Raw genomic sequence first — 20,196 nt, forward strand, 5'->3', positions numbered from 1 at the left:
CAGCATATGGGATCTAATTCCCTGTCCAGGGATCGAACCCAGGTGCCCTGCATTGGGACCACGGAGTCTTAGCCACTGGACCACCAGAGAAGTCCCTCTGTCTTTTTTATTATAACCATCCTAGTGGGTATGAAGTTATAGCTCATTGAGGTGGTTTTTTGGCTGTGCTGGGTCTGTTGGCTTTCTTTGGTTGCTGAGAGCAGGGGCTACCCTTCTTTGCAGTGCCTGGGCTTCTCACTGCGGTGGTTTCTTGTTTCAGAGCACAGGCTCTGGGCACTAAGACTTCAGTAATTGCAGCTTTCTGGCTCTAGAGAGTATAGGCTTCAGTAGTTGTGGCCCACAGGCTCAGTTGCTCTGGGATGTGTGGAATCTCCCCAGATCAGGAATCTAACCTGTGTCCCCTGCATTGGCAGGTGGACTCTTAACCGCTCCGCCACCAGGGAAACCCTCTGTGTGGTCTCTTCTGTTCTTCCTCCTTGCATGTTTTCCTCTCTTCGTTTCTGTTTTTCCTCTTCTTTCCCAGTGAGCTTAGGTGGTGCTGTGATTCAGTCCTCTGGTTCAGGACTTGTCACACAGCTCTGGCCCTCTGTGGCTGAGACTTTGTAACCTCTGTTAGTGGGCCTATAATCCAGAGTGCCTTTGCTGACAATGGCCTAGGGGTGAGGGCCAGGCAGGGCAGGCAGAATTTGGTGCAGCCTCACCTGAGACTGAGTCTCGCCTGGGCCCTGTGTGTCTGGCACCCTCATGGCTGAGTGGAATCAGAGGGCAGCATGTGATCATAGGCAGAGGTTTGTTTTGGAGGTTAAGGTAGAGTTGGGTTGGGGGAACTGAGGAAGGTCGTATTTAAGAAGTAGCCTAGGACTTTCCTGGTGGCTCTTTTGGTAAAGAATCTGCCTGCAATGCAGGAGACGTGGGTTTGATCCCCAGGTCGGGAAGATCCCCTGGAGGAGGAAATGGCAACCCACTCCAGTTTTCTTGCCTGGAGAATTCCAGGGACAAAGGAGCCTGGTGGGCTGCAGTCCATGAGGTTGCAAGAGTCAGGATAGGACTTAGCGAGTAAACCACCAACCACCACCTGAAGGGTCAGCCTGTCTGTCTCCTCCCCACAGCCTCAGAGGAGAAGAAACCAGGCTGGTCGTGGGAATCCTACCTTGAGGAGCAGAAGGCCATCGCTGCCCCCATCAGCCTCTTCCAGGATGTGAGTTGGATACTTCTGTGTTATGAAGAGCTTGTCTCCCAGTCCAGGGACTCACCTCCAAACTCAGGCCTTCTGCTGCTTTCTGTGTCTGACATCCCTCAAAGGACTGGCAGGGTGGAAGGGGGCAGACTGATTAGAGACCTTTTCTACTATAAGGGTCACTATAAGGGACTTCCTGGGCTCACTATAAGGGACTTCCTGGGTGGGAAGAAATAGGAGGTGAGACCCAGGCTTACCCATCACTGGGCCTGCAGACTTTTGAATTCTGTTGCCTTTTACTTAATTCTACACACTGACTTGGGTAAGATGGAGCCCTGAAGTCCACTTTTCAAGGGAGCTGGAGGCTAGTCTATCCTGCTTTGGATCCCTGCACTAAAGTTCCCCAAATAAGTTACCTCTTTGGTAGTGCTAAGCAGGTGGGCCCCTATGGTAGTTTCTTCGCCCCCAGCCCACTAGGCTAGGATAATGGCCAGAGGGGAGCTGGATCCTCTCCCATCTGTGCATTAACAGTACCAGACAGTCACTCATAACAAGAATGGCTTCAGACTGGGCATGAAGTTGGAAGGCATCGACCCTCAGCACCCGAGCATGTACTTCATCCTCACTGTGGCCGAGGTGAGCTGAGGCTGGCACCCCCATCCTGGTGACTCCCCTCGGGATAGACTGAAGGAGTCAGCCAACGGCACGGAGGGCCTGGATTCAGACAGCCCCCAACCTAATAGGGGGTTGAGGCAGAATATGAGGAAAACTAAAATACAAACAAAAAGCAGGAGAAGGGTTGAGATGGTGAGTTTACTGAGGAGCAGCACTCCCAAGGGCAGGGATGGTGGCATGAGTCCAACAAGGTCTTTATCCTCTTAGGAGCTCACAGTTGTGTGGGCATCAGCCAGATAAACAGTGATACCCCTCGGGGTGATGACAGTTGTATGCAGGGGGGCACTGAAGGGGCAGGAACGGCTTCAGAGGGGAAGAGCCTCCATTGCTGAGTCTCGAGAGGTGAATAGGATGTCCCAGGCACAAGAAGCAAAGTGAGAAAAAGGCACTGGGCCATGGAACAGCACGTTCAAGGGCACTGTGTTCATGGAACTGCCATTAGCAGGCTGAGGTCTGAGCAGCGAGAGAAGGTAGCAGAAGGAAGAGTCCTTGGGGGCCTTGAGCTTTGGTCAGTGCCTTTGGGATCTGTCCAGGGCTCAAAGCGGCCAGAGGTTGTCTTAGAATCTCCTGTCTTGTGCCCAGAGCTCAGGGCTCATTAGCACATGAGCTATGCTCCTTGTAGGATGGCAGGGTGTATGGCAAAGTTCAGGATGCAGGGAAACCTAGGAGTCAGGAGGGGTGAAGGGGGTAACCTTCTAGTAGCAGACCCCTGAGACTACCAGGCTGGACGAGGAGTGGTGAGGGAAGGGAAACAGGGTGTCTGCTGGCATCGGAGTCCCTGTGCTTCCCCCTTATGGGGTCAGGTGTGTGGCTACCGCCTACGTCTGCACTTTGATGGGTATTCCGAGTGCCATGACTTCTGGATCAATGCCAATTCCCCTGACATTCATCCGGCTGGCTGGTTCGAGAAGACGGGGCACAAGCTGCAGCCCCCCAAAGGTAAGGCCTGGCTGGGTTGGTCCCAGTGAAGCAGTGAGCCCCCAGACCCTCCCTGACTCCTTCCCTGTGGTTCCCCCCTTCCCTGTTCCCGTTGTACAACCAGCCTTTCTGCGTCCCATCCTGCTATGACTCGGCCTTAGAGCTTCTGCTCAGCCCTTGCCCTTTGAGAGAAGTCCACCCAGGCTGCGTCCTGCTTTGGCAGGGGGGTCCCTGGGCAGGTTCCTGAGGGTTGTGGGGTCCTCAGGCCTGCCTGATTCTGCTGCTTCCATGTGGGGTGCCCTCGCCACAGCCCAGCCTCTGTCTGCACGGCGCTCTGTTCGTCCCCCCCGAGGGGCCTAGGTTACAAGGAGGAGGAGTTCAGCTGGAGCCAGTACCTGCGCAGCACAAGAGCCCAGGCTGCCCCCAAGCACCTGTTTGTGAGCCAGAGCCACGTGAGTGCCCCCAGGACAGTCACTGCAGCCGGCCAGGGTATCTGAGTCAGCAGACGAGCACTTACCTACGGGTGCTCTCAGCTCGGTTCTGGTCCTCATCGAACGGGAGGGGCTCCCTGAGCAATTCCAGGGCCAGAGAGGAAAGAAGTTTTGGGTTTCCTCCAGTTTCCCCCCTCTTCCCTACTGCTGAAATCCTCTCCTCCACACATCACCTCTGAGCCTGGGCACTGAGGTGTCCTTCTTTCTTGCTTGGGTTTCCCTGAAATTCTTGTCGTCAGGTCCAAACCTTTATTCTGGGAGCAGCTTTTTCCATCCTTTTGACCAACATTGAAGCTCTCCCATGTGGTCCCAACTTTCACCTCTTGTCCTTCTTTCTGTTTGAGGCCACTGGCAACTTTATCCCACAATTAAAGCATCTCCTAATCCCAAACCAGAGGCCTGAGAGATCTAGGGAACTCCCAGTAAACAAGTTATTGTTGTCGCTAAGTCATGTCTGACACTTTGCAACTGCATAGACTGTAGCCCACCAGGTTCCTATGTCTGTGGGATTTCCCAGGCAAGAATACTGGGGTGGGTTGCCATTTCTTTCTCCAGAGGACCGTCCTGACCCAGGAATAGAACCTGAGTCTTCTGTGTCTCCTGCATTGGCAGGTGGATTCTTTTACCACTGAGCCACCAGGGAAGCCCGGTAAACATGTTACCGTCTGGAAAGTCCCGGGTCCCCGTGGGCCAGGGACTGCCCCATATTGTTCGGGCATGGACAGGTACCACCTACCCTGCTCCTGCCCCAGAGAGCATACTTACAGGTGACTGGTGGGCTTCTACCAGCTCTTGTGACAAGGGATGCAGATTTTAAGTCAAACTGTTCAAGTCCCAGCCCCACCATTGACCAGCTTTGTGGTCCTGGGCAAGTCACTTAACTTACAAAAATGGAGACGATGATACCCATCTTCCTAGGGTTGTTGTAAAGACTGAGGGAGGTGATGGCTTTTGGAGCTTATGTCCGACACATGGCAGGTGCCTCCCTGCCCCCTCTCCCCACCGCCTGCCTCACATGTCAGCTCGTCTTTCCCCGCCACCCCGTGGTGGACCCAGCTCTCTCAGCTCAAGCTGGGCTGGGCTTGTCTGGGGAGGGGAGGCTTGTGCTCAGCCTGGCAGGCTCTTTGGGTGAGTGAGTGGCCTCCTGTCAGTGACACTTCCACAGTGAGGCTTCCTCTGAGCACCCCTCAGAGGCCAGAAGTGCCTGAGGGCTCAGGGCTGGCGGGTATGATTCTTCCCTGGAGAGACCCTCTTCCTCAGCCTCTTTCTCCCACCCTCCCTGCCCATGCCCACCCAGCAGAAACACAACCCCCAGGGAACCTATTCCTCTTCCTTTGCCAGTGGGTCCTGGGCCAGCACAAGCCAGCCTGGGCCTGGCCGTGGCAGCCCCTCTTCTTGCCCCCAGAGTCCCCCACCCCTGGGCTTCCAGGTGGGCATGAAGCTGGAAGCTGTGGACCGCATGAACCCGTCGCTTGTCTGCGTGGCCAGCGTGACCGACGTGGTGGACAGCCGCTTCCTGGTGCACTTTGACAACTGGGATGACACTTACGACTACTGGTAGTGGGAGGGCCCAGACTTGGCCCCAGGGGGCGGGGACAGGGGCAGGGGAGGGACGGTGGGCATGGGATGCGCCAGGCAGCCCGGCTCAGCCCTGATATTCGTATTGCTCAGGGGACAATCGACTGCCCTGTAGATCTCATCTACAGGGGCCCAGCCTCTTTGGCACCAGGGACCAGTTTCGTGGAAAACAGTGTTTTCAAGGACCGGGGGTGAGGGCATGGTTCGGGGATGATTCAAGCACAGTCCATTTATTGTCCGGTTTATTTCTGTTCTTATTACATCAGCCCCACCTCGGATCACCAGGCATTAGATCCCGGAGGTTGGGGACCCGGATCTGCATCATTTAGTAATTATGACAATTAAATGTTTCATCTAAAAATACCGAGGTTAAAACAAGCAGACTCCGTGACCCATGACTTTCTCTGAGATATTAAGGCGGTATTAGAGTTTTTAGTTACTGTTGGAATTTTCTGACTCCCTCACCAGTCACCAGTCTGACTCTCCCTCAGAAGTAACATGAGGGTGGGCCCTGTCGCCGTGATGTCACAGGACAGCGGGCTCCAGGCCTCGAAGTCTCACCTGAGACAGTGAAGAATTCTTGGGTTTCAGGTGTGATTCCAGCAGCCCCTACATCCACCCGGTGGGCTGGTGCCAGAAGCAAGGAAAGCCCCTCACCCCTCCACAAGGTGACCCTGCAGCCTGAGCCACCCCTCTCTCCCCGGTCCTTACCAGTACCTCATTAGCTGGGTCTCTAAGGGCAGGCCAAGGGCACACGTGTAGCCTGGAGCCTTAGCTTCTTTGCCTGAGAGCTGAGAACCCTTTGATCTTAGGAGAGTACTGTTAAACCCTGACTCTGTTGAGGCTGAAAGGAAATTCCTGGTCCAGGGGTTAGGACTCTGCCCTTTCACTGCCGAGGACATGGGTTCGATCCCTGGTCAGGGAACTAAGATCTCACAGCCAAAAAAAAACCAAAACGAAAGTTAGCTGAGCCCTGTCAGTAAGGGAACAGGAATCCAGAGTGAAGAAAGCGTATCCTTCCCTGTCAGTGGTGTTACACTGGCACTAGTGATAAAGAACCCGCCTGCCAGTACAGGAGACGTCAGAGATGCAGGTTTGCTTCCTGGGTCAGGACGATCACTTGGAGGAAGGCATAGCAACCCACTCCAGTATTCTTGCCTGGAGAATTCCATGGGCAGAGAAGCCTGATGGGCTTCAGTCCATAGGATCGCAAAGAGCTGGACATGACTGAAGCGACTTAGCACTCAGAACATACATTAGGGGTTCAGATGGGACTGGGGCTGGAGCGAGGCAACAGAGCCAAGGAGAGGACTGGGAACTGGGGTTCCCAGATAACCAACTAAATTGCTTGCTTCTGCCCGGCACCCCTCCCCTTCAGGAGCCCCCTGCAAGGAGCAGGCTGTGACACGGGGATTTCTGTCCACGGGCTTCTGTCCTTTCCACACCCCTGGCCCTGCTTGGAGGGGAGGAGCTCCCCGCTACACCCGGCCTAGACATTGCCCTCATCCTCTCCTCCAGACTACCCAGACCCTGACAGCTTCTGTTGGGAGAAATATCTGGAAGAAACTGGTGCCTCTGCTGTGCCTGCCTGGGCCTTCAAGGTGGTGAGTTGGCTTTCTCTGCCCTCAGAGCTGAGTTCAGGGAAGTGTGGAGCCCTCGGTCAGGCAGGACAGGGCCCCGGCCTCCCACTTTGGCCACAGTTTCCCCAAGCACAACACCTGGGCATCCCTCTTGGGGCCTCAGCTCTGCCGAGCAGGGCCTTAGCCTGAAGACCACTCTCCCCCTGTAGCGACCCCCACACAGCTTCCTGGTCAACATGAAGCTGGAAGCCGTGGACCGCAGGAACCCAGCCCTAATTCGTGTGGCCAGCGTGGAGGATGTGGAGGATCATCGGATAAAGGTGGCTCTGGGCCCCTCGGGCTGGGGGAGTGGACAGGCCGATGGGGCAGGACTTCCGTAGACGGGGCTGAGGTCAAGGGCATGGCATGAGCCAGACTGCAGGGAAGCTGCATGTTGCAGGGAAGGGAGCTCTAAACTTGAGGCGGAAGATCTTGGGTCTCAGTCAGGTCTCATCTGCGACTTAACCTTTGTGAGTCGGGACAGATCCCGTCCCTTCTCTGAGCCTATCAGATGGGCCCATGAATCCTTGTCCTACCGGACTGATGGGAGATGCCAGTAACTTCAGGGCTTCCCTGGTAGCTCAGCAGTAAAGAATTCACTTGCAGTGCAGGAGCCACAGGAGACACGGGTTCTATCCCTGGATCGGGAAGATCCCCTGGAGGAGGGCATGGCAACCCACTCCAGTATTCTTGCCTGAAGAATCCCCATAGACAGAGAAGCCCGGTTGGTAGGCTGCAGTTCATGGGGTCCCAAAGAGTTGGACATGACTGAAGCAACTTGGCATGCATGCATGCCAGTAACTTCATAGGTGGAACCCTTGGGAAGTGTGGTGGTCGAGATGGATTATTGTGAGGTTGGCTCCTTTGTTCTTCCAATTCAGGATCTTGCTTCTGACAGGCCCCAGGGATGGGGAGAGCCTCCTGGAGCCTGGAGGACCTCCCGGCCGAGCTGGGCTCCATGAGGAACACCTGACCTCCCGGGCCTTTCTCTCCTCCCCAGCTCCACTTTGATGGCTGGAGTCACACCTATGACTTCTGGATTGATGCTGACCACCCTGACATCCACCCGGCAGGCTGGTGCTCCAAGACGGGACATCCCCTGCAACCTCCTCTCCGTGTGTACCCCTGGGGCACTCTGACCCTTTCCTCCTGATGTCTGACCCTGCCCCCGAGCTCTGGCACCACCTCCCTTCTATAGTATGCCCACAGTAAACTCTGGGATCCCTCATCCTCCCCACCCTGGGGAGGGTCTCTGTCACACTGAGCAGTGCTTCTGGCCTCCTCAGTTGCTGGGTGGGGGACCTGGAGGTGTGAAGGGCCAAGCTCACTTGGGAGCAGATGCTTCGGAGGTAGTTGTGCCCTGAGGAGTCTTCTCAGCGTCCAGCAGAGCCACGCAGAGCATGCGCAGTGCTTGCTAAGGCATCGTGGCTCCCTGCATCAGATCCTGCTCCCCGCTGCCGGCAGGGCTTGGAGGTCACCCGCATCTGTTTCATACGGGGCATGGATCCTTCTCAACTGTTCTCCAAGCATAGACAGAGACTAAAAAAATAGTCCCCAAAGTCTTGGGGTTGAAACTGAGAAACGAGAATAACATGAATCTGGCTGATGTAGCTTCTGGGTGCAGCTGTGTCCACACCAGCCCCAAGGTGATCGAGGGTGCTCTTCTTTCCAGAAACAGAGGGTATGGCCTACAGGTTTCCACAGTGTATATGAGAGGCAAGCCCCCATTCCCCCGTGAGGGACTGATGTCCATTCGCAGGAAGTGGCGTCCCAGCCTGGCTCATGGCCCCTGTACCTGGGAACTGGTTCCTAGTGCTGACCTTCCCTACCTTCCATGTCCCTTCCCCCAGGCCCACCTCCACCCCCCAGACCCCATGCTGACCCTTTTCTGCCTGCTCCTCCAGAATCCAGAGAGCCCAGTGCTGCCTCCCCCACGGGCTGTCCCCCTCTCAGCTATCGGAGTCTGCCACACACCAGGACCTCCAAGTACAGCTTTCACCACCGGTGAGTGAAGGGCTCCCGCTCAGGGACCCTCAGGCACTGCTCAGAGGGGGTCTGTCTTGTACCCACCATGGGTGGCCAACCAGGGCCCACCCGTCTGCTCTCCCAGTGGAGCCAGGCTTGGGAAGAGCCAAGTGGGACCAAGCAGCTTCATCTCAAACCTTCTTCTTTTCCAGGAAGTGCCCCACTCCTGGTTGTGATGGCTCTGGCCACGTCACCGGCAAGTTCACAGCTCACCACTGCCTCTCAGGTTGCCCCCTGGCCGAGAGGAACCAGAGCCGGCTGAAGGCAGAGCTGTCGGACACGGAGGCCTCAGCCCGTAAGAGGAACCTCTCGGGCTTCTCCCTAAGGAAGAAGCCTCGCCATCACGGCCGGTGCGGAGGGCAAGGGTGCGGAGCCTCAAGTCCTCCGAGGCCAGAGCAGGCGCTGAGTCCCTGCCATGGGCCCGGCTCCTCTCTCTCCAGGATCGGGCGCCCTCCAAAGTACCGGAAGATCCCACAGGAAGGTTTTCCGAGTGAGTCCTGGGTTATTTGTTCCCTGTGTCCTCCACCGTGTTCACTGTGACAGCTTAGCTATTGGTGGGAGGAGTCACCAGGGGGACACAGAGTGGGAGAGGCTGGGGGGCAGGTGTCGCAATACTTGGAGATAGAGAGCAGTGCCGAGACACAGCATGGGGCCTTGAACGGCCTCAGATGCTAGCCCCTTTCTACCTCAGGCCTTGCTGTGAGTCTGCTGGCAAGATGCAGAGCCTCTCTGGGCTCCTGGTCACCCCCTGTGAGGCGGGATGATGCCCCAGCTCTGCTTTTCTCAGTCTTGGCTTCCCGGGAGGGAAGTCATGGCCATTACTTTCTAGCTGTGTGACCTTGAGCAAGTCACAGCTCTGAGCTTCAGTTTTCTCACTTGAAAACATGAATAATACCTGCCTTTCAGGTGTCAGTTACCTGAAAAAATAGTGGCTACTGCACTGCCAAGCACCTGCTGTAGGCCAAGCACCACTTCAGCTGCTTTATCTTTACCGTCTCGCTAACGCTCACAAGCGGTCTGCAACATAGATGTTGTACACCTGGTCAGCTTCCATTGTAAGGCCGTGTTCTGACTGCCAGAGGGCGCTTGCCTGCTGTGTTCATTCCAGAATTATCCTGAGAACTTGGGAAGTCTTTCCATGGACAAGGCTGTGTTCCGGATTAGACTGGGAAGGACTCACCCGAGTCCTGAGACACTTCAGGGACAGGGCAAGGGACAGCGCCCAGGCCTTTGACCTCTGGGCAGGGCTTCCCTGTTCCATCAGCTGGCTGGCTCTCGCAGAGGGGACACTGGTCCCTCTGGATTTTGTTCCTTCTCACGCATCCGAGGGTAGGCCTCCTCAGTGTGGATCTGCTGGAAAACAGCTCCCTGGGGAAAGCTGCCTGCCTGGAGAGCTCAGGACTTGGCTGTGCTCATGGTGCTCATGGGGCCCTCCAGGACCTGTGAGTGTCAGTTCTTGGAAAGAACGAGGAACCACTGTGATTTCCTTACACACTGCTTCATCTTCTTTTTATTTCTTTTTAAAATTTATTTGGCTGCACCGGGTCTTAGTGGTAGCATGTGAACTCTTAGTTGTGGCATGTGGGATCTAGTTCCCTGACCAGGAATCGAACTCGGGCCTCCTGCATTGAGAGCTCAGAGTCTTAACCACTGGACCACCAGAGAAGTCCCCTCAATCAGTTCGTTTTCAAGTTGGGAAACTGAGGCCCATGTTAAGTGAGGTGCCCAGCATTAAAAAAACAAGTTAGTAAGGAACTGATTCCAAGTCCAATTTGTGGTTTCTATTATACTGCGTTCCCCCTCTTCCCTGCCCTCACGTTTCCACAGTGCCTATTCAGCACAGAGTTGCTAACTTCTAATAATAATGCTCTCAACTAAATGTTTGTAACCCCCCAAACGCATATGTTGAAACTTCATCCTCAATGTCAGGATATTTGGAGTGGGGCCTTTGGGAGGTGATTAGATCATGAGGATGGACTCCTCATGAATGGGATTAGTGCCCTCCTAAGAGACCCCTTGCCCCTTCTGCCATGTGAGGACACATTGAGGAGATGGCAGCCTGGGGGTCAGGAAGTAGGCCTTCACTACATACCCAGTATGCTGGTGCCTTGATGACTTTCAGTTTCTAGTACTATGAGAAACACATTTCTGTTGTTAAGCAAAAGAAAAAAAAAAAGAGGAGCTATAATAGATGTTTAGCAGTTAGATAAGATACCACCCTGGTGGCTCAAATGGTAAAGAATATGCCTGCAATGCAGGAGACTCAAGTTCAATCCCTGGAAAAAGGAACGGCAACCCACTCCAGTATTCTTGCCTGGAAAATCCCATGGACTAGAGGTCTGGCGGGCTATAGTCCATAAGGTCTCAGAAAGTCAGATAAGACTGAGCAACTAACACACACACACACACACACACACACACACACACACACACTAGATATTTTGCAGTTAGATAAGATACTGCGGGCTGCCTACAAATGCTTCTGTCCTGTGCTCTGGGGAAGAAAGATAAGGAGCTCAGCCCCCAGACTCCTCGCCAGGATACGTGGAGCACCAGATAGTGGACCTTGAAGAGGGACACTGCGGGGACAGGAGGCCAAGTGCCGGCAGCAGCAGCTGTCACGGGAGATCCAGGCTGTACCCTAAACGGGTCCTCTGCAAGGGCTGACTGGGCTGTGCAGCAGTTGCAAGCTCTGGGGTTGTCCTGAAGGCTGGGGCTCTTCAGGGTGTGGGTGGGAGCCTGGGTTCGGGCCAATGAGCAGACAGACAGCAGGCGGGCAGTTAGAGAAGAACCATCAGTGAGGCTGGAACCAGGATCCCAGAGGCTCTGAGGATGATTGTGAGGTCCAAGGAGTCAGGGCAAAAGTCTGAAGTGAAGGGGAGGGACGGAAGGACACGGTGATGAGCAGGGTGGGCCTTGGAGAAGAGGGCAGCGGGGTGCCGCGTGCTCGAGAGTCTGGAATTAGCACCAAGTGAATAGGATAGAGCCGGCTCTCTTGGACTCTGGGCAGAAGCAGGGCAAGCCCCCTGGGACAGTGGCCACGTGGCCAAAGGCCAGCCAAGGCAGGTTAGGTAGGCAGAAGCCAGGTTTGCCAGAGTCCCCAGAAGCAGACGAAGCCCAAGTACACAGCTGCCAAGCCCGGCCGAGGAGGAAGCCAGGTAGAGCAGGGTTGCTCACCAAAAGGTCGAGCCGCTTGGAGGCTGGAGGTTGGGAGCCAGGGGTTCCAGGAGCAGATGAAGCAGAGGGGCAGGCAGTGTGAGTGGGCGAGTGGATCAGGGATCATCCTGGAGGTGCCAGAGTAGGCGGGGGGCAGGCATGCAGGGAATGAACCAGACTCAGCTGGGGACGTAGGAGGAGGAGAGAAACTTAAAGCAGTGGCATCGGCTGGGGGGTTCACTTCAGACGGGGCAGGCTGGTTCTCCCCACCACCGCCACCACCCCGCCACGGCATGCGGGGATCTTAGTGCCCTGACCAGGGATCAAACCTATGCCTCCTCTCATGGAAATGTGGCGTCTTAGCCACTGGACCGCCAGGGAAGTCCCCTGGGAAGTCTGACTGCACCTCAAACAGAATCCCCCTGAGGCTGCAACAGTCAGGGCCCAAAAGGACTTAGCAAACGAAGGGCAAACAGGATGGGCATTCGATGTCCAGGCTGAGGGTACGGCAACCCACTCCAGTATACTTCCCTGGAGAATCCCATGGACAGAGGAGCCTGGCGGGTTCCAGGCCGTAGGATCACAGAGTCGGACACAACTGAAGCGACTGAGCACACAGCACACTGAGGTGGCCTGGATATCAGGGGCCGTGTGGATGCAGGGTCTCCAGAGAGTGCTGTTTCCAGGATGCTGCTGCAGCTCCAGGAGAAAAGAGCATCCTTGCGGGGCCCAGCTGCCACAGCCTCGGGGGAGGGTGGGGTCTTCCTACACGGTCTGTAACATCAGGGCCAAGTGCTCGGTGAGGAGTTGGGGGATCTGCCTCACCCCCTTGGCTCTGCAGGGCTGTCTGAAAGGGGCCACGGTCCGGCGTCCTCTGCCAGCTAGTCTCCCAGGTGGCCTGGGGACGAGCGGGCTTTGGAGGGAGGCAGGTTGGTCCTTGGCCCTGGCCACCAGCCTCTGCCTCTGCCTTGCAGCGCTGACCACCGATGTCACACACCAGTCCCTCTTCATGTCGGCCCTGTCGGCCCACCCTGACCGGTCGCTGTCCGTGTGCTGGGAGCAGCACTGCAAGCTCCTTCCCGGTGTGGCGGGCATCTCGGCCTCAACAGTCGCCAAGTGGACCATCGATGAGGTGAGGGGCAGGGACCCGTCCCTCTTCCTCTGCCCCTCCTTTGCCCTCACTGCACCCTGGCAGGAGGGCTCAGGAAAGGGCCCCATCAGGTGGAGCCCCATACCACTCCTGACTCATCATCCCTCCACAGCCTCTCCCAGCTGCCCAGTGGGGCTGCCTGAGCACCCTTTGATAGGCCCGTCCTGGGGGTGGGGAGGGGGGCGTGCCTCTAATCCGGCAGGAGAGACCGGCTCAACCCAAGGCCTTGGGAGCAAGGGGCCTCACCTTGGGCCCCCAGCGGCACAGAGAGTCAGGATCCTCTGGGGCTGCTAAGAAAAATTACATTGTCAGAGCCCAGGAGGCACCAACGCCAGGCAGGGCCACCTCCTCCCTCCTCTCCAGAGCCCCATGCCCTTGGCAACACGTCTCCTTTGGTTTCCAAGGTCTTCGGCTTCGTTCAGACCCTGACAGGTTGTGAGGACCAAGCGCGGCTCTTCAGGGATGAGGTGGGTGCTCGGTGCAGGGTGGGGACCGAGCAGCGTCACGGTCCTTGAGATGGCAGGGCATGAGCACTGCCTCCAGCTGGGGAGGGCCTCTGTTGTCCCACCTGAGGTCAGGGGGTACCAGTCACAGTGACCCACGTCTTTGGGGAAAATCTGGTACAGATGACCACGGCCTAGCTTGGGAACCCAACCCTCTGTGTTCAGACTGTCAGCGGGAAGAGAAACTGTCCCAGAAACACGATTCCATTCACTCCTTTGCTCTCTGTGCAAACTTAGCTTCCCTAATGGCAGCCAATTAAAATGTATTTTGACTGACACGACTATCGCTATTTACTGCAAGGATGCTAACACACACTTAAAATTAAGACCCAAAAGCTTACCAAAGATGAGAAGCAGTGAGTTGTAGGTGAAAGACCACTAGCTTCGTGGGCAGGTGGGTGTGAACCCTGGTTCTGCCGGTTAGAGGTCTTTTGAGTCTGCATCTCCTCATCTGTAAAATAGAGAGAAGATGGGTATAATGATGACTACCTTGCAGGGCCACGCGAGCACTGGAATTGGTGAGTGGGTCCTGGTACCAGAACGGCAAGTGTGACTACATCACTAGTGTCTGTATACAGCCACAGGCCCGAGATAGGGAGGGCTCGGTCAGTGGTGGTTCTGGCTTTCACTGTGTAGTTGTCCTTCAACAAAGAGCTTTATCATGACTCTCCTAATTTGTAGTTTGAAATCGGAAGAGACCTTTTGAGTTTATTTAGGAATTCCTTCCAAAGACTACACGTACCTCCTCCACCTAAGAGAGTATAGTCTCAGCTCCCCAAAGATGCCGCTTCCAGGTGAGGTGCCGGAGAGAAAGAAGTCTCCTCTTTCCCAGGAAGCATCTCTTTATCCAGGCCCAGCACGGCCAGTTTCTTCATCGACCCTTGGGCGGTGGCCCTCCCGAACTCCTCTCCATCTGAGTGCTTGCCTTCTTGGTTCGTGATTTTCTTCTTGGACTGTGTGTGTTCAGAGCTGTGCCCTGTGTTTCAGATGCCCTCTGATCAACACAGAATGCACTGGGCTGCTGATCCTCTGGGTGGTCTTTCCTTTTGTTTTTAAAAAGATTTTATATGTTTTCAGAGCAGTTTTAGGTTCACAGCAAAATTGAGAGGAAGGTGCAGAGTTCCCGTGTACCCCCGCCCCATTATCAGCATCCCCCATGAGAGTGGTCCCCAAGAGAGTGGTTACACCTGATGAGCCTACACCTAGGTTTTTTTAGTGGAGGTGAAATATGCGTGGAGTGAAATGTACACACACATATATAATTATACTTCTCAAAGCTATGATTCTACAGGTTTTGTGAAATGTATACACCCTGAACCCAATATGTCAATCAAGATATGAAACATCCATCATACCAGAAAGTTCTTTCTTGACCCCTGTTGTCAGCTCTCATAGACAACCGCTGTTCTGATTTCTAGCTCCATAGATTAGTTTTACCTGTTCTTGAACTTCATGTTAATGGAATCATACAACATATACTCTTTTGCATTTGTCTCTTTTCAGTGTAATGTTTTGGAGGTTCATCCACATTATGTGTAGCTAGTAGTCAGCTCCTTTTTATCCCGAGCAGTGCTCTGTTTTATGAATATCCCACAGTTCTCCTGTTAATGGACATTTGGGTAGTTTTCTTCTTGTCCAGATTTGAACCCTATATTTTTGTTGGCAATAGTTCGCACGAGCTTTATTATAGCCACGTCATACCAGCTTGGAATTCATGAAAGCCCCCAGGTTGCCCCTTCTGTCAATTGTCGACTATAGTCTAACCAAATCTTCCAGTGTGTTACTTGTACTGCTGGAGGGTTTTCTTTTTTGTATTAGCCTTAATGTAAAACTTTATGTATCCCTATTAAATGATCTCTTGCTGGTTTCATAGTCTCATTATTTTAAAGCTTGAATTTTGTCATGTCTAATATTAATAAGGCTTCCCATCCTTAGACAACTTGTACTAAGCCTTCTATCTTCCACCAAGTCTTCTCTGCACGTGTTTAGTGAGACAGAGCACAAGATGTATCACCCACTAGAGATCTTCCTTTGGGTGATGACAGGTTGTAAATCAATGCTCTTTGAGTTAAGAGGCTTAGCCAGCCACTTAACTCCAATCACTCCGGAGTTTGGTCCTCGGGCTTTCTCCGCTTTTTAGGAGGAGTTGTCTCTCCCTTGAGCATCTGCTGTGTATTTCGGTTCAGCATGATCTGTGATGCAAAAAAGCAATGCCAAAGGGGGAACAGTGTGCTGGTAGCCCACTGGCATCCAGTAGAGTCTACCCAGGGTAGACGGGGACTTCTGCAAGGTCTGAGGGTTGCCTTCTCCGGGGTCTGGTCTACATCATCTGTCATCCCCAAGGAGGATGCTGCTCCAAGGAATGGGCTTTCTCTGGCTGAACTGATGCTTTGTGGGACATAAGTCAGGATTCGTTCTAGTCGGGACAGACCAGTCATTAGAGGAATGCTTCATGAGTGAGAAATTGGATCTGCTCCAATTTCAGATCAGTGGTCTGATGGGTAGCCTATCCAGTCTGGTGATCAGCACCGGTGGTCCTAGGGAAAGTCTGCGCAGTCCTCTCTTTGTCCCCTTTATGGTAACTGTTGGGTATTTGTTCACCAAATAATTATTGATATCTGTATGTGCCTGGCCCAGCATAACGTGATTGAGGGCCGATTCCTTAGTCTTTCTGCCTTAGTTTCCTCATCTGTAATATGGGGGTAATACTGGTACTGCTTCCGAGAAGTGTGGTGAGGATTATTGAATCAGTTAATGCACCACAAGTGTTTAAGAAGAGTGCTGGGCTCATAAGGAACACCATAGTCGTGTTGTGTTTGCCGTGATGTTTAGGGAAGAACCGTAGGAGGGATGGTGCCTCTTTGATAAAGGGGTCCTAGCCTCAGAAGAGGGGGTTCTTCAAGCCAGTGGTGGGACCAGGAGCCCTGTGGCCCTCCTGCCAGAGGCTTGCTAGCCCAGCCCAGCCCACCTGCCAAGAGACAAAGCCCTTGTACTCACCATCCCCCCTCCTTGCCCCACCTTCCTCCCTCTCTGGCTCTCTTCAAATCCTACCCTCCTCCTTAACAGATTTTCCCCTTCCCTGTCTCTACTTATAACCTTGTCCCAGAGAATTAACAATTATCAACCGCTTTCATATTTGCTTCACCTATTTTTAGGTGAAGTAGCTTTAAGTAAAGAGTGGACATCATGACCTTTCAGCCCTGAGCCCTTCAGCACACATCTCTTAAAGACTAAAGTCTTTGTCTGCATAACCACCACCTTGTCATCCCACTGAACAAACGGGCAATAGCTGCTTTATATCACTTGTATTCTGCTGTATTCAGATTTCCCTGCTCGTGCCTGGAATATCTTTTGCAGTTGGTATTTTTGAGCCAGGACCCAAGCAAGGTTCACACAGTTGATCTAGATCATCACGTCTCTTAAATATCTTCTGTTCTAGAATAGTTGCCCTCTGTTTGTTTCTTTTTTCACAACACTGACAACAGTCTTGGTGAATGTGAACTTCTAGACTTGTCTCATTGCTTCCTCGAGGTGTCATTTAACTAATTCCACTCTCCCCTGTGTTTCTTATAAACTGGACATCGGGTGCAGAGGCTTGGTTAGATTCAAGTTAGATCTCTCTCTCTTTTCCTCTCTTCCTTCCCCACCCTGCCCTTCCTTCTCAAAAAGAGCTCACAGGTAACAAGGTAGAGCTTAGCCTACATCACATGGGATTGCCCGCTGTGTCTGCTGGTTTACTATTCACAGCACTCTCATAGACTCGTGGGTTTATATGAGGACAGCAACAATGGGTTCTTAGAAGCCCCTGTCAGTGAGGACACAGAGTGGTTTGCAAATACACTCTGAAATCCAGACCAGCCAACCAGAAGAGAGAGAGAGACTGTGTGTGTGTGGACACGGGGAGGCCAGTGGATGTCTTTCTTTCCTTCTCTGTCCCCATCGCTGTCTTCCTTTTTTCCTCCCTCCCTTCCTTGTCCTTTCTCCTTTTTCCTTCCTCTCCTCGCCTTCCGCCGCCCCTCCCCACACCTGTCCTTCACGTCCATCTTCTTTCTCCCTCCCACCCCCCACGCATCACCCCAACCCTCCTCCTTCCCCTCTCCGCTTTCCACCTCCCTCCCTTGACCCCTCAGATGATTGACGGCGAGGCCTTCCTTTTGCTGACACAGGCGGACATTGTGAAGATCATGAGCGTCAAGCTGGGCCCAGCCTTGAAGATCTATAACGCCATTCTCATGTTCAAAAACGCCGATGACACCTTAAAGTGACTGCCTCAGGGCTGGGCCCTCCCTCTGCAGCTGATGTTTCCTTCCCAACCTGAGTTCCTACCATCCCACCTGTGGACCCCCCCACCCACCCTCTGGCCCTTAACCGGGGTGGTCCTTCTCTCCGGGGCCACTTCCTGCAAGGTACAGGGGAGCAGAGGAGCCCTGGGGAGGATGGAGTCCTAGCCCCCTGAGTCCTGGAGCTCATCTACTACCAGGCACACCAGTGAGGGTGTGAGCGGGCCACTGGAGCGTTACTGATGGCGAAGGTTGAAGGTGCCCCACCCGTGATGGCCCCACCTCTCCAGCGACCTGTTTCATCACCAAAGGGTCTTTCTCTCAGCAGTTAAAAAAGAGTCTGGTAGAACGGGAGTCCTTCAGCCTGAGGCCCTTCTCTCTTCGGCATCTCTCTGTGCTTCCCCCCCCCACCCCCGCCCCGACCCCACCATCTCCTTTCCTCCTTCCAGGAAGCCACCCTGCCACAAACACATTTATTCAAAACAGCACCTCGCCTGTTTCTGTCTGCTGGTTTTGTTGCCCTCATTCTGCTGTCTGGTTTTCCTAGACATTCCCAGAGGTATGTCTTCATAGCATCCACTGAGGGCTGTGGGTGCCTTTCTGTCTCTTGCCCAGAAGTGGGGATTCTGAGCCAGGATGCCTTCAGCATCCAGTTCTGGGACCTTCTTCAGGTCCCAGTTCTGGACCACTTGGTATTTGAGTGTCCCCCATGCCCTGTCTTGTTTCCAGCAGAGGGTGGTTAGAACCTGTTTGGCTTCTGCAGCAGAGGCTAAGGTTCCCCAGATGTTCCCACACACCCCCTGCGTCAACTGTGGAGAGGAGGCAGGCTGGCCAGCTAGGTAGCCGAGGCCAGCCCCCGGGTACATCAGATAATCCCGGGCCATGGGCCTGCAGGGTAGCCGGCAGACGTGGAGGCTCTCAAAGCAGAGCAGAGCATCCTTCCCTGCCGCCGTGGGTCTCAGCCAGTGTATTGCCCAGGAGGTAAGGGCCCCATGCCTGCCAGGCCTTTTGCCATGGGAATGTCTGCCTGGCATGCACTCTGCCTGGCATGCACCTCCCCCCCGTGGCGTCACATTCAACCTGTCTCTTAGATGTCTTGGTTTTGGGAAGTCTTACGAAGACTCTTAAAAAGTGGGATTTGGGAAGAAGATGAATTCCTCTAGCTTTGAATTCTCCATGTCCCTTAAGCTTCTCTTACCACCCTCCATCTGTCTTGCATTGCCAGCCGGATACCTGCCATGGCTCTGGGATTTTGACCTTTCTGTCGAAGTGTGGCTCCACTGAGCCCCTGCCAAACCTGCCTCCCAGCCTACAGGGGCAGGGGGCAGAGGCCGCACACATGGAGGTGAGGTGCCACCGCCAGGCTCTTGTGGAGCCCGGGGCCTCCCCTGGACCCCTCATCTCCGCCACATGATGCATACGTGCAGATGTGCGTTGGACACTCTCAGATGTGCTTGTCAGGGTGCAGACATGAAGCTTGGTGTGGGAAAGTGTCAAGGGCTATTATTGTGAAAATATGAAGCTTTATCTTTGGGAAACCCAAAGCTCTGTTGATTACTTGCCTCAGCCCGAGAGGACCCTTTCTCACGGAGGCCCGGGTAGCTGGACCAGGGCAGCCGTTCAGCCCCCTGCTGCACTGCCACAGGGCTGTGGACGGACCTCAGAGACACCACCTTCCCGGGAAGGCTTGGCCCGGCCCTGCCCTGGGCAGGGGGCTGGGTTTACCGAGGTTGCACAAGCGTCTCCTTGCTCAGGAGTAAGGAGGAGCCCGTCTGAGCCTCTCTGTCCTGGTTGCTCGGGTGTCACTGAAGCCCACCAGCTCCATGGCCTCGTCTGCTCCCCCATGAGACTGCAGAGAGAGCTCGCTGACTCTGGCGTGAGAAGACAGCAAGCACACACAGCCGTGCTGTGGGGCCTCTCCACTTCTAAGGAGCACAGCTGGGACGGCTGAGCCACGTGGGTCTGCCCTCCACTGTCCTAACCCTTGTCTACGGGAAAGACAAGATGGACCAGGGGCCTTGGAGAAAAGGGCCCCCAGGCCCCCGAACTTTGAGCCTCAGCACTGTCTTACCGGGAAAGAAACCAAATCATAAAAAAAAAAAAAAAAGGGAGGGGATAAGAAATCTGCCTTCTGTCCACCCCACTGGTTCTTCACCCCCTCCCTTCCCCAAATGAAATCATTACACCATGACCTGGGCACACAGTGAGGGGTGGAGGGAGGGAGTTGGCACCCCTGTCCTGTGCCCTCCAACCTGCTCTCCAGCAGAAAAAACCACCATACTTTGGCCCTGGCAGCCTCTCCCAGCCCTTGCCCTGGCTTAGGACAGCCAGACGCTTTCTGTTTAATTTCTGAAGCAGAGAGAATGATCCTAGAGTTGGAAAATGAAGCCTGTTTGCACTTTCATTCACACGCACTTTGGTGGAGTTATGTTTTTTTGTACTTGCCTTGTGAGAGTGTGCCTGTGTGTGTGTGTGTGTTCATGCGTGCACGCAAGCGTGCGTGTTCTTTAAGAGAATCTTCTGGTTAAAGATAAAGTCACTCTTGAGAGAGAAAAATTTACAAATAAAATGTGGTGTATTTTGTCAGTGTGTTGAAACAACATAAATAAACTTGAAGACCAGGA

The 20,196-nt window shown here is 54.2% G+C and overlaps 1 protein-coding gene across 5 annotated transcripts in view; it reads left to right on the forward strand.

The window, feature by feature from the left end:
• Positions 1–20,196, forward strand: part of L3MBTL1 (L3MBTL histone methyl-lysine binding protein 1) — a 36,575-nt gene extending 16,379 nt beyond the window's left edge. For 3 of the 5 annotated variants that reach the window (XM_061437627.1, XM_061437628.1, XM_061437629.1), the window contains 14 exons: positions 1,110–1,198; positions 1,709–1,813; positions 2,656–2,791; positions 3,131–3,222; positions 4,667–4,818; positions 5,431–5,507; positions 6,358–6,443; positions 6,629–6,739; positions 7,459–7,573; positions 8,363–8,462; positions 8,636–8,973; positions 12,614–12,771; positions 13,194–13,256; positions 17,423–20,196. In XM_061437627.1, the coding sequence (XP_061293611.1) occupies positions 1,110–1,198; positions 1,709–1,813; positions 2,656–2,791; positions 3,131–3,222; positions 4,667–4,818; positions 5,431–5,507; positions 6,358–6,443; positions 6,629–6,739; positions 7,459–7,573; positions 8,363–8,462; positions 8,636–8,973; positions 12,614–12,771; positions 13,194–13,256; positions 17,423–17,557 (1,757 nt within the window). In that variant the 3' untranslated portion in view covers positions 17,558–20,196. The remainder of the gene's footprint in view (positions 1–1,109; positions 1,199–1,708; positions 1,814–2,655; positions 2,792–3,130; positions 3,223–4,666; positions 4,819–5,430; positions 5,508–6,357; positions 6,444–6,628; positions 6,740–7,458; positions 7,574–8,362; positions 8,463–8,635; positions 8,974–12,613; positions 12,772–13,193; positions 13,257–17,422) is intronic. The other 2 variants (XR_009740508.1, XM_061437630.1) reach the window with 2 other exon arrangements.

This window comes from Bos javanicus, chromosome 13 (assembly GCF_032452875.1).
Source record: "Bos javanicus breed banteng chromosome 13, ARS-OSU_banteng_1.0, whole genome shotgun sequence".
Lineage (NCBI taxonomy): Eukaryota > Metazoa > Chordata > Mammalia > Artiodactyla > Bovidae > Bos > Bos javanicus.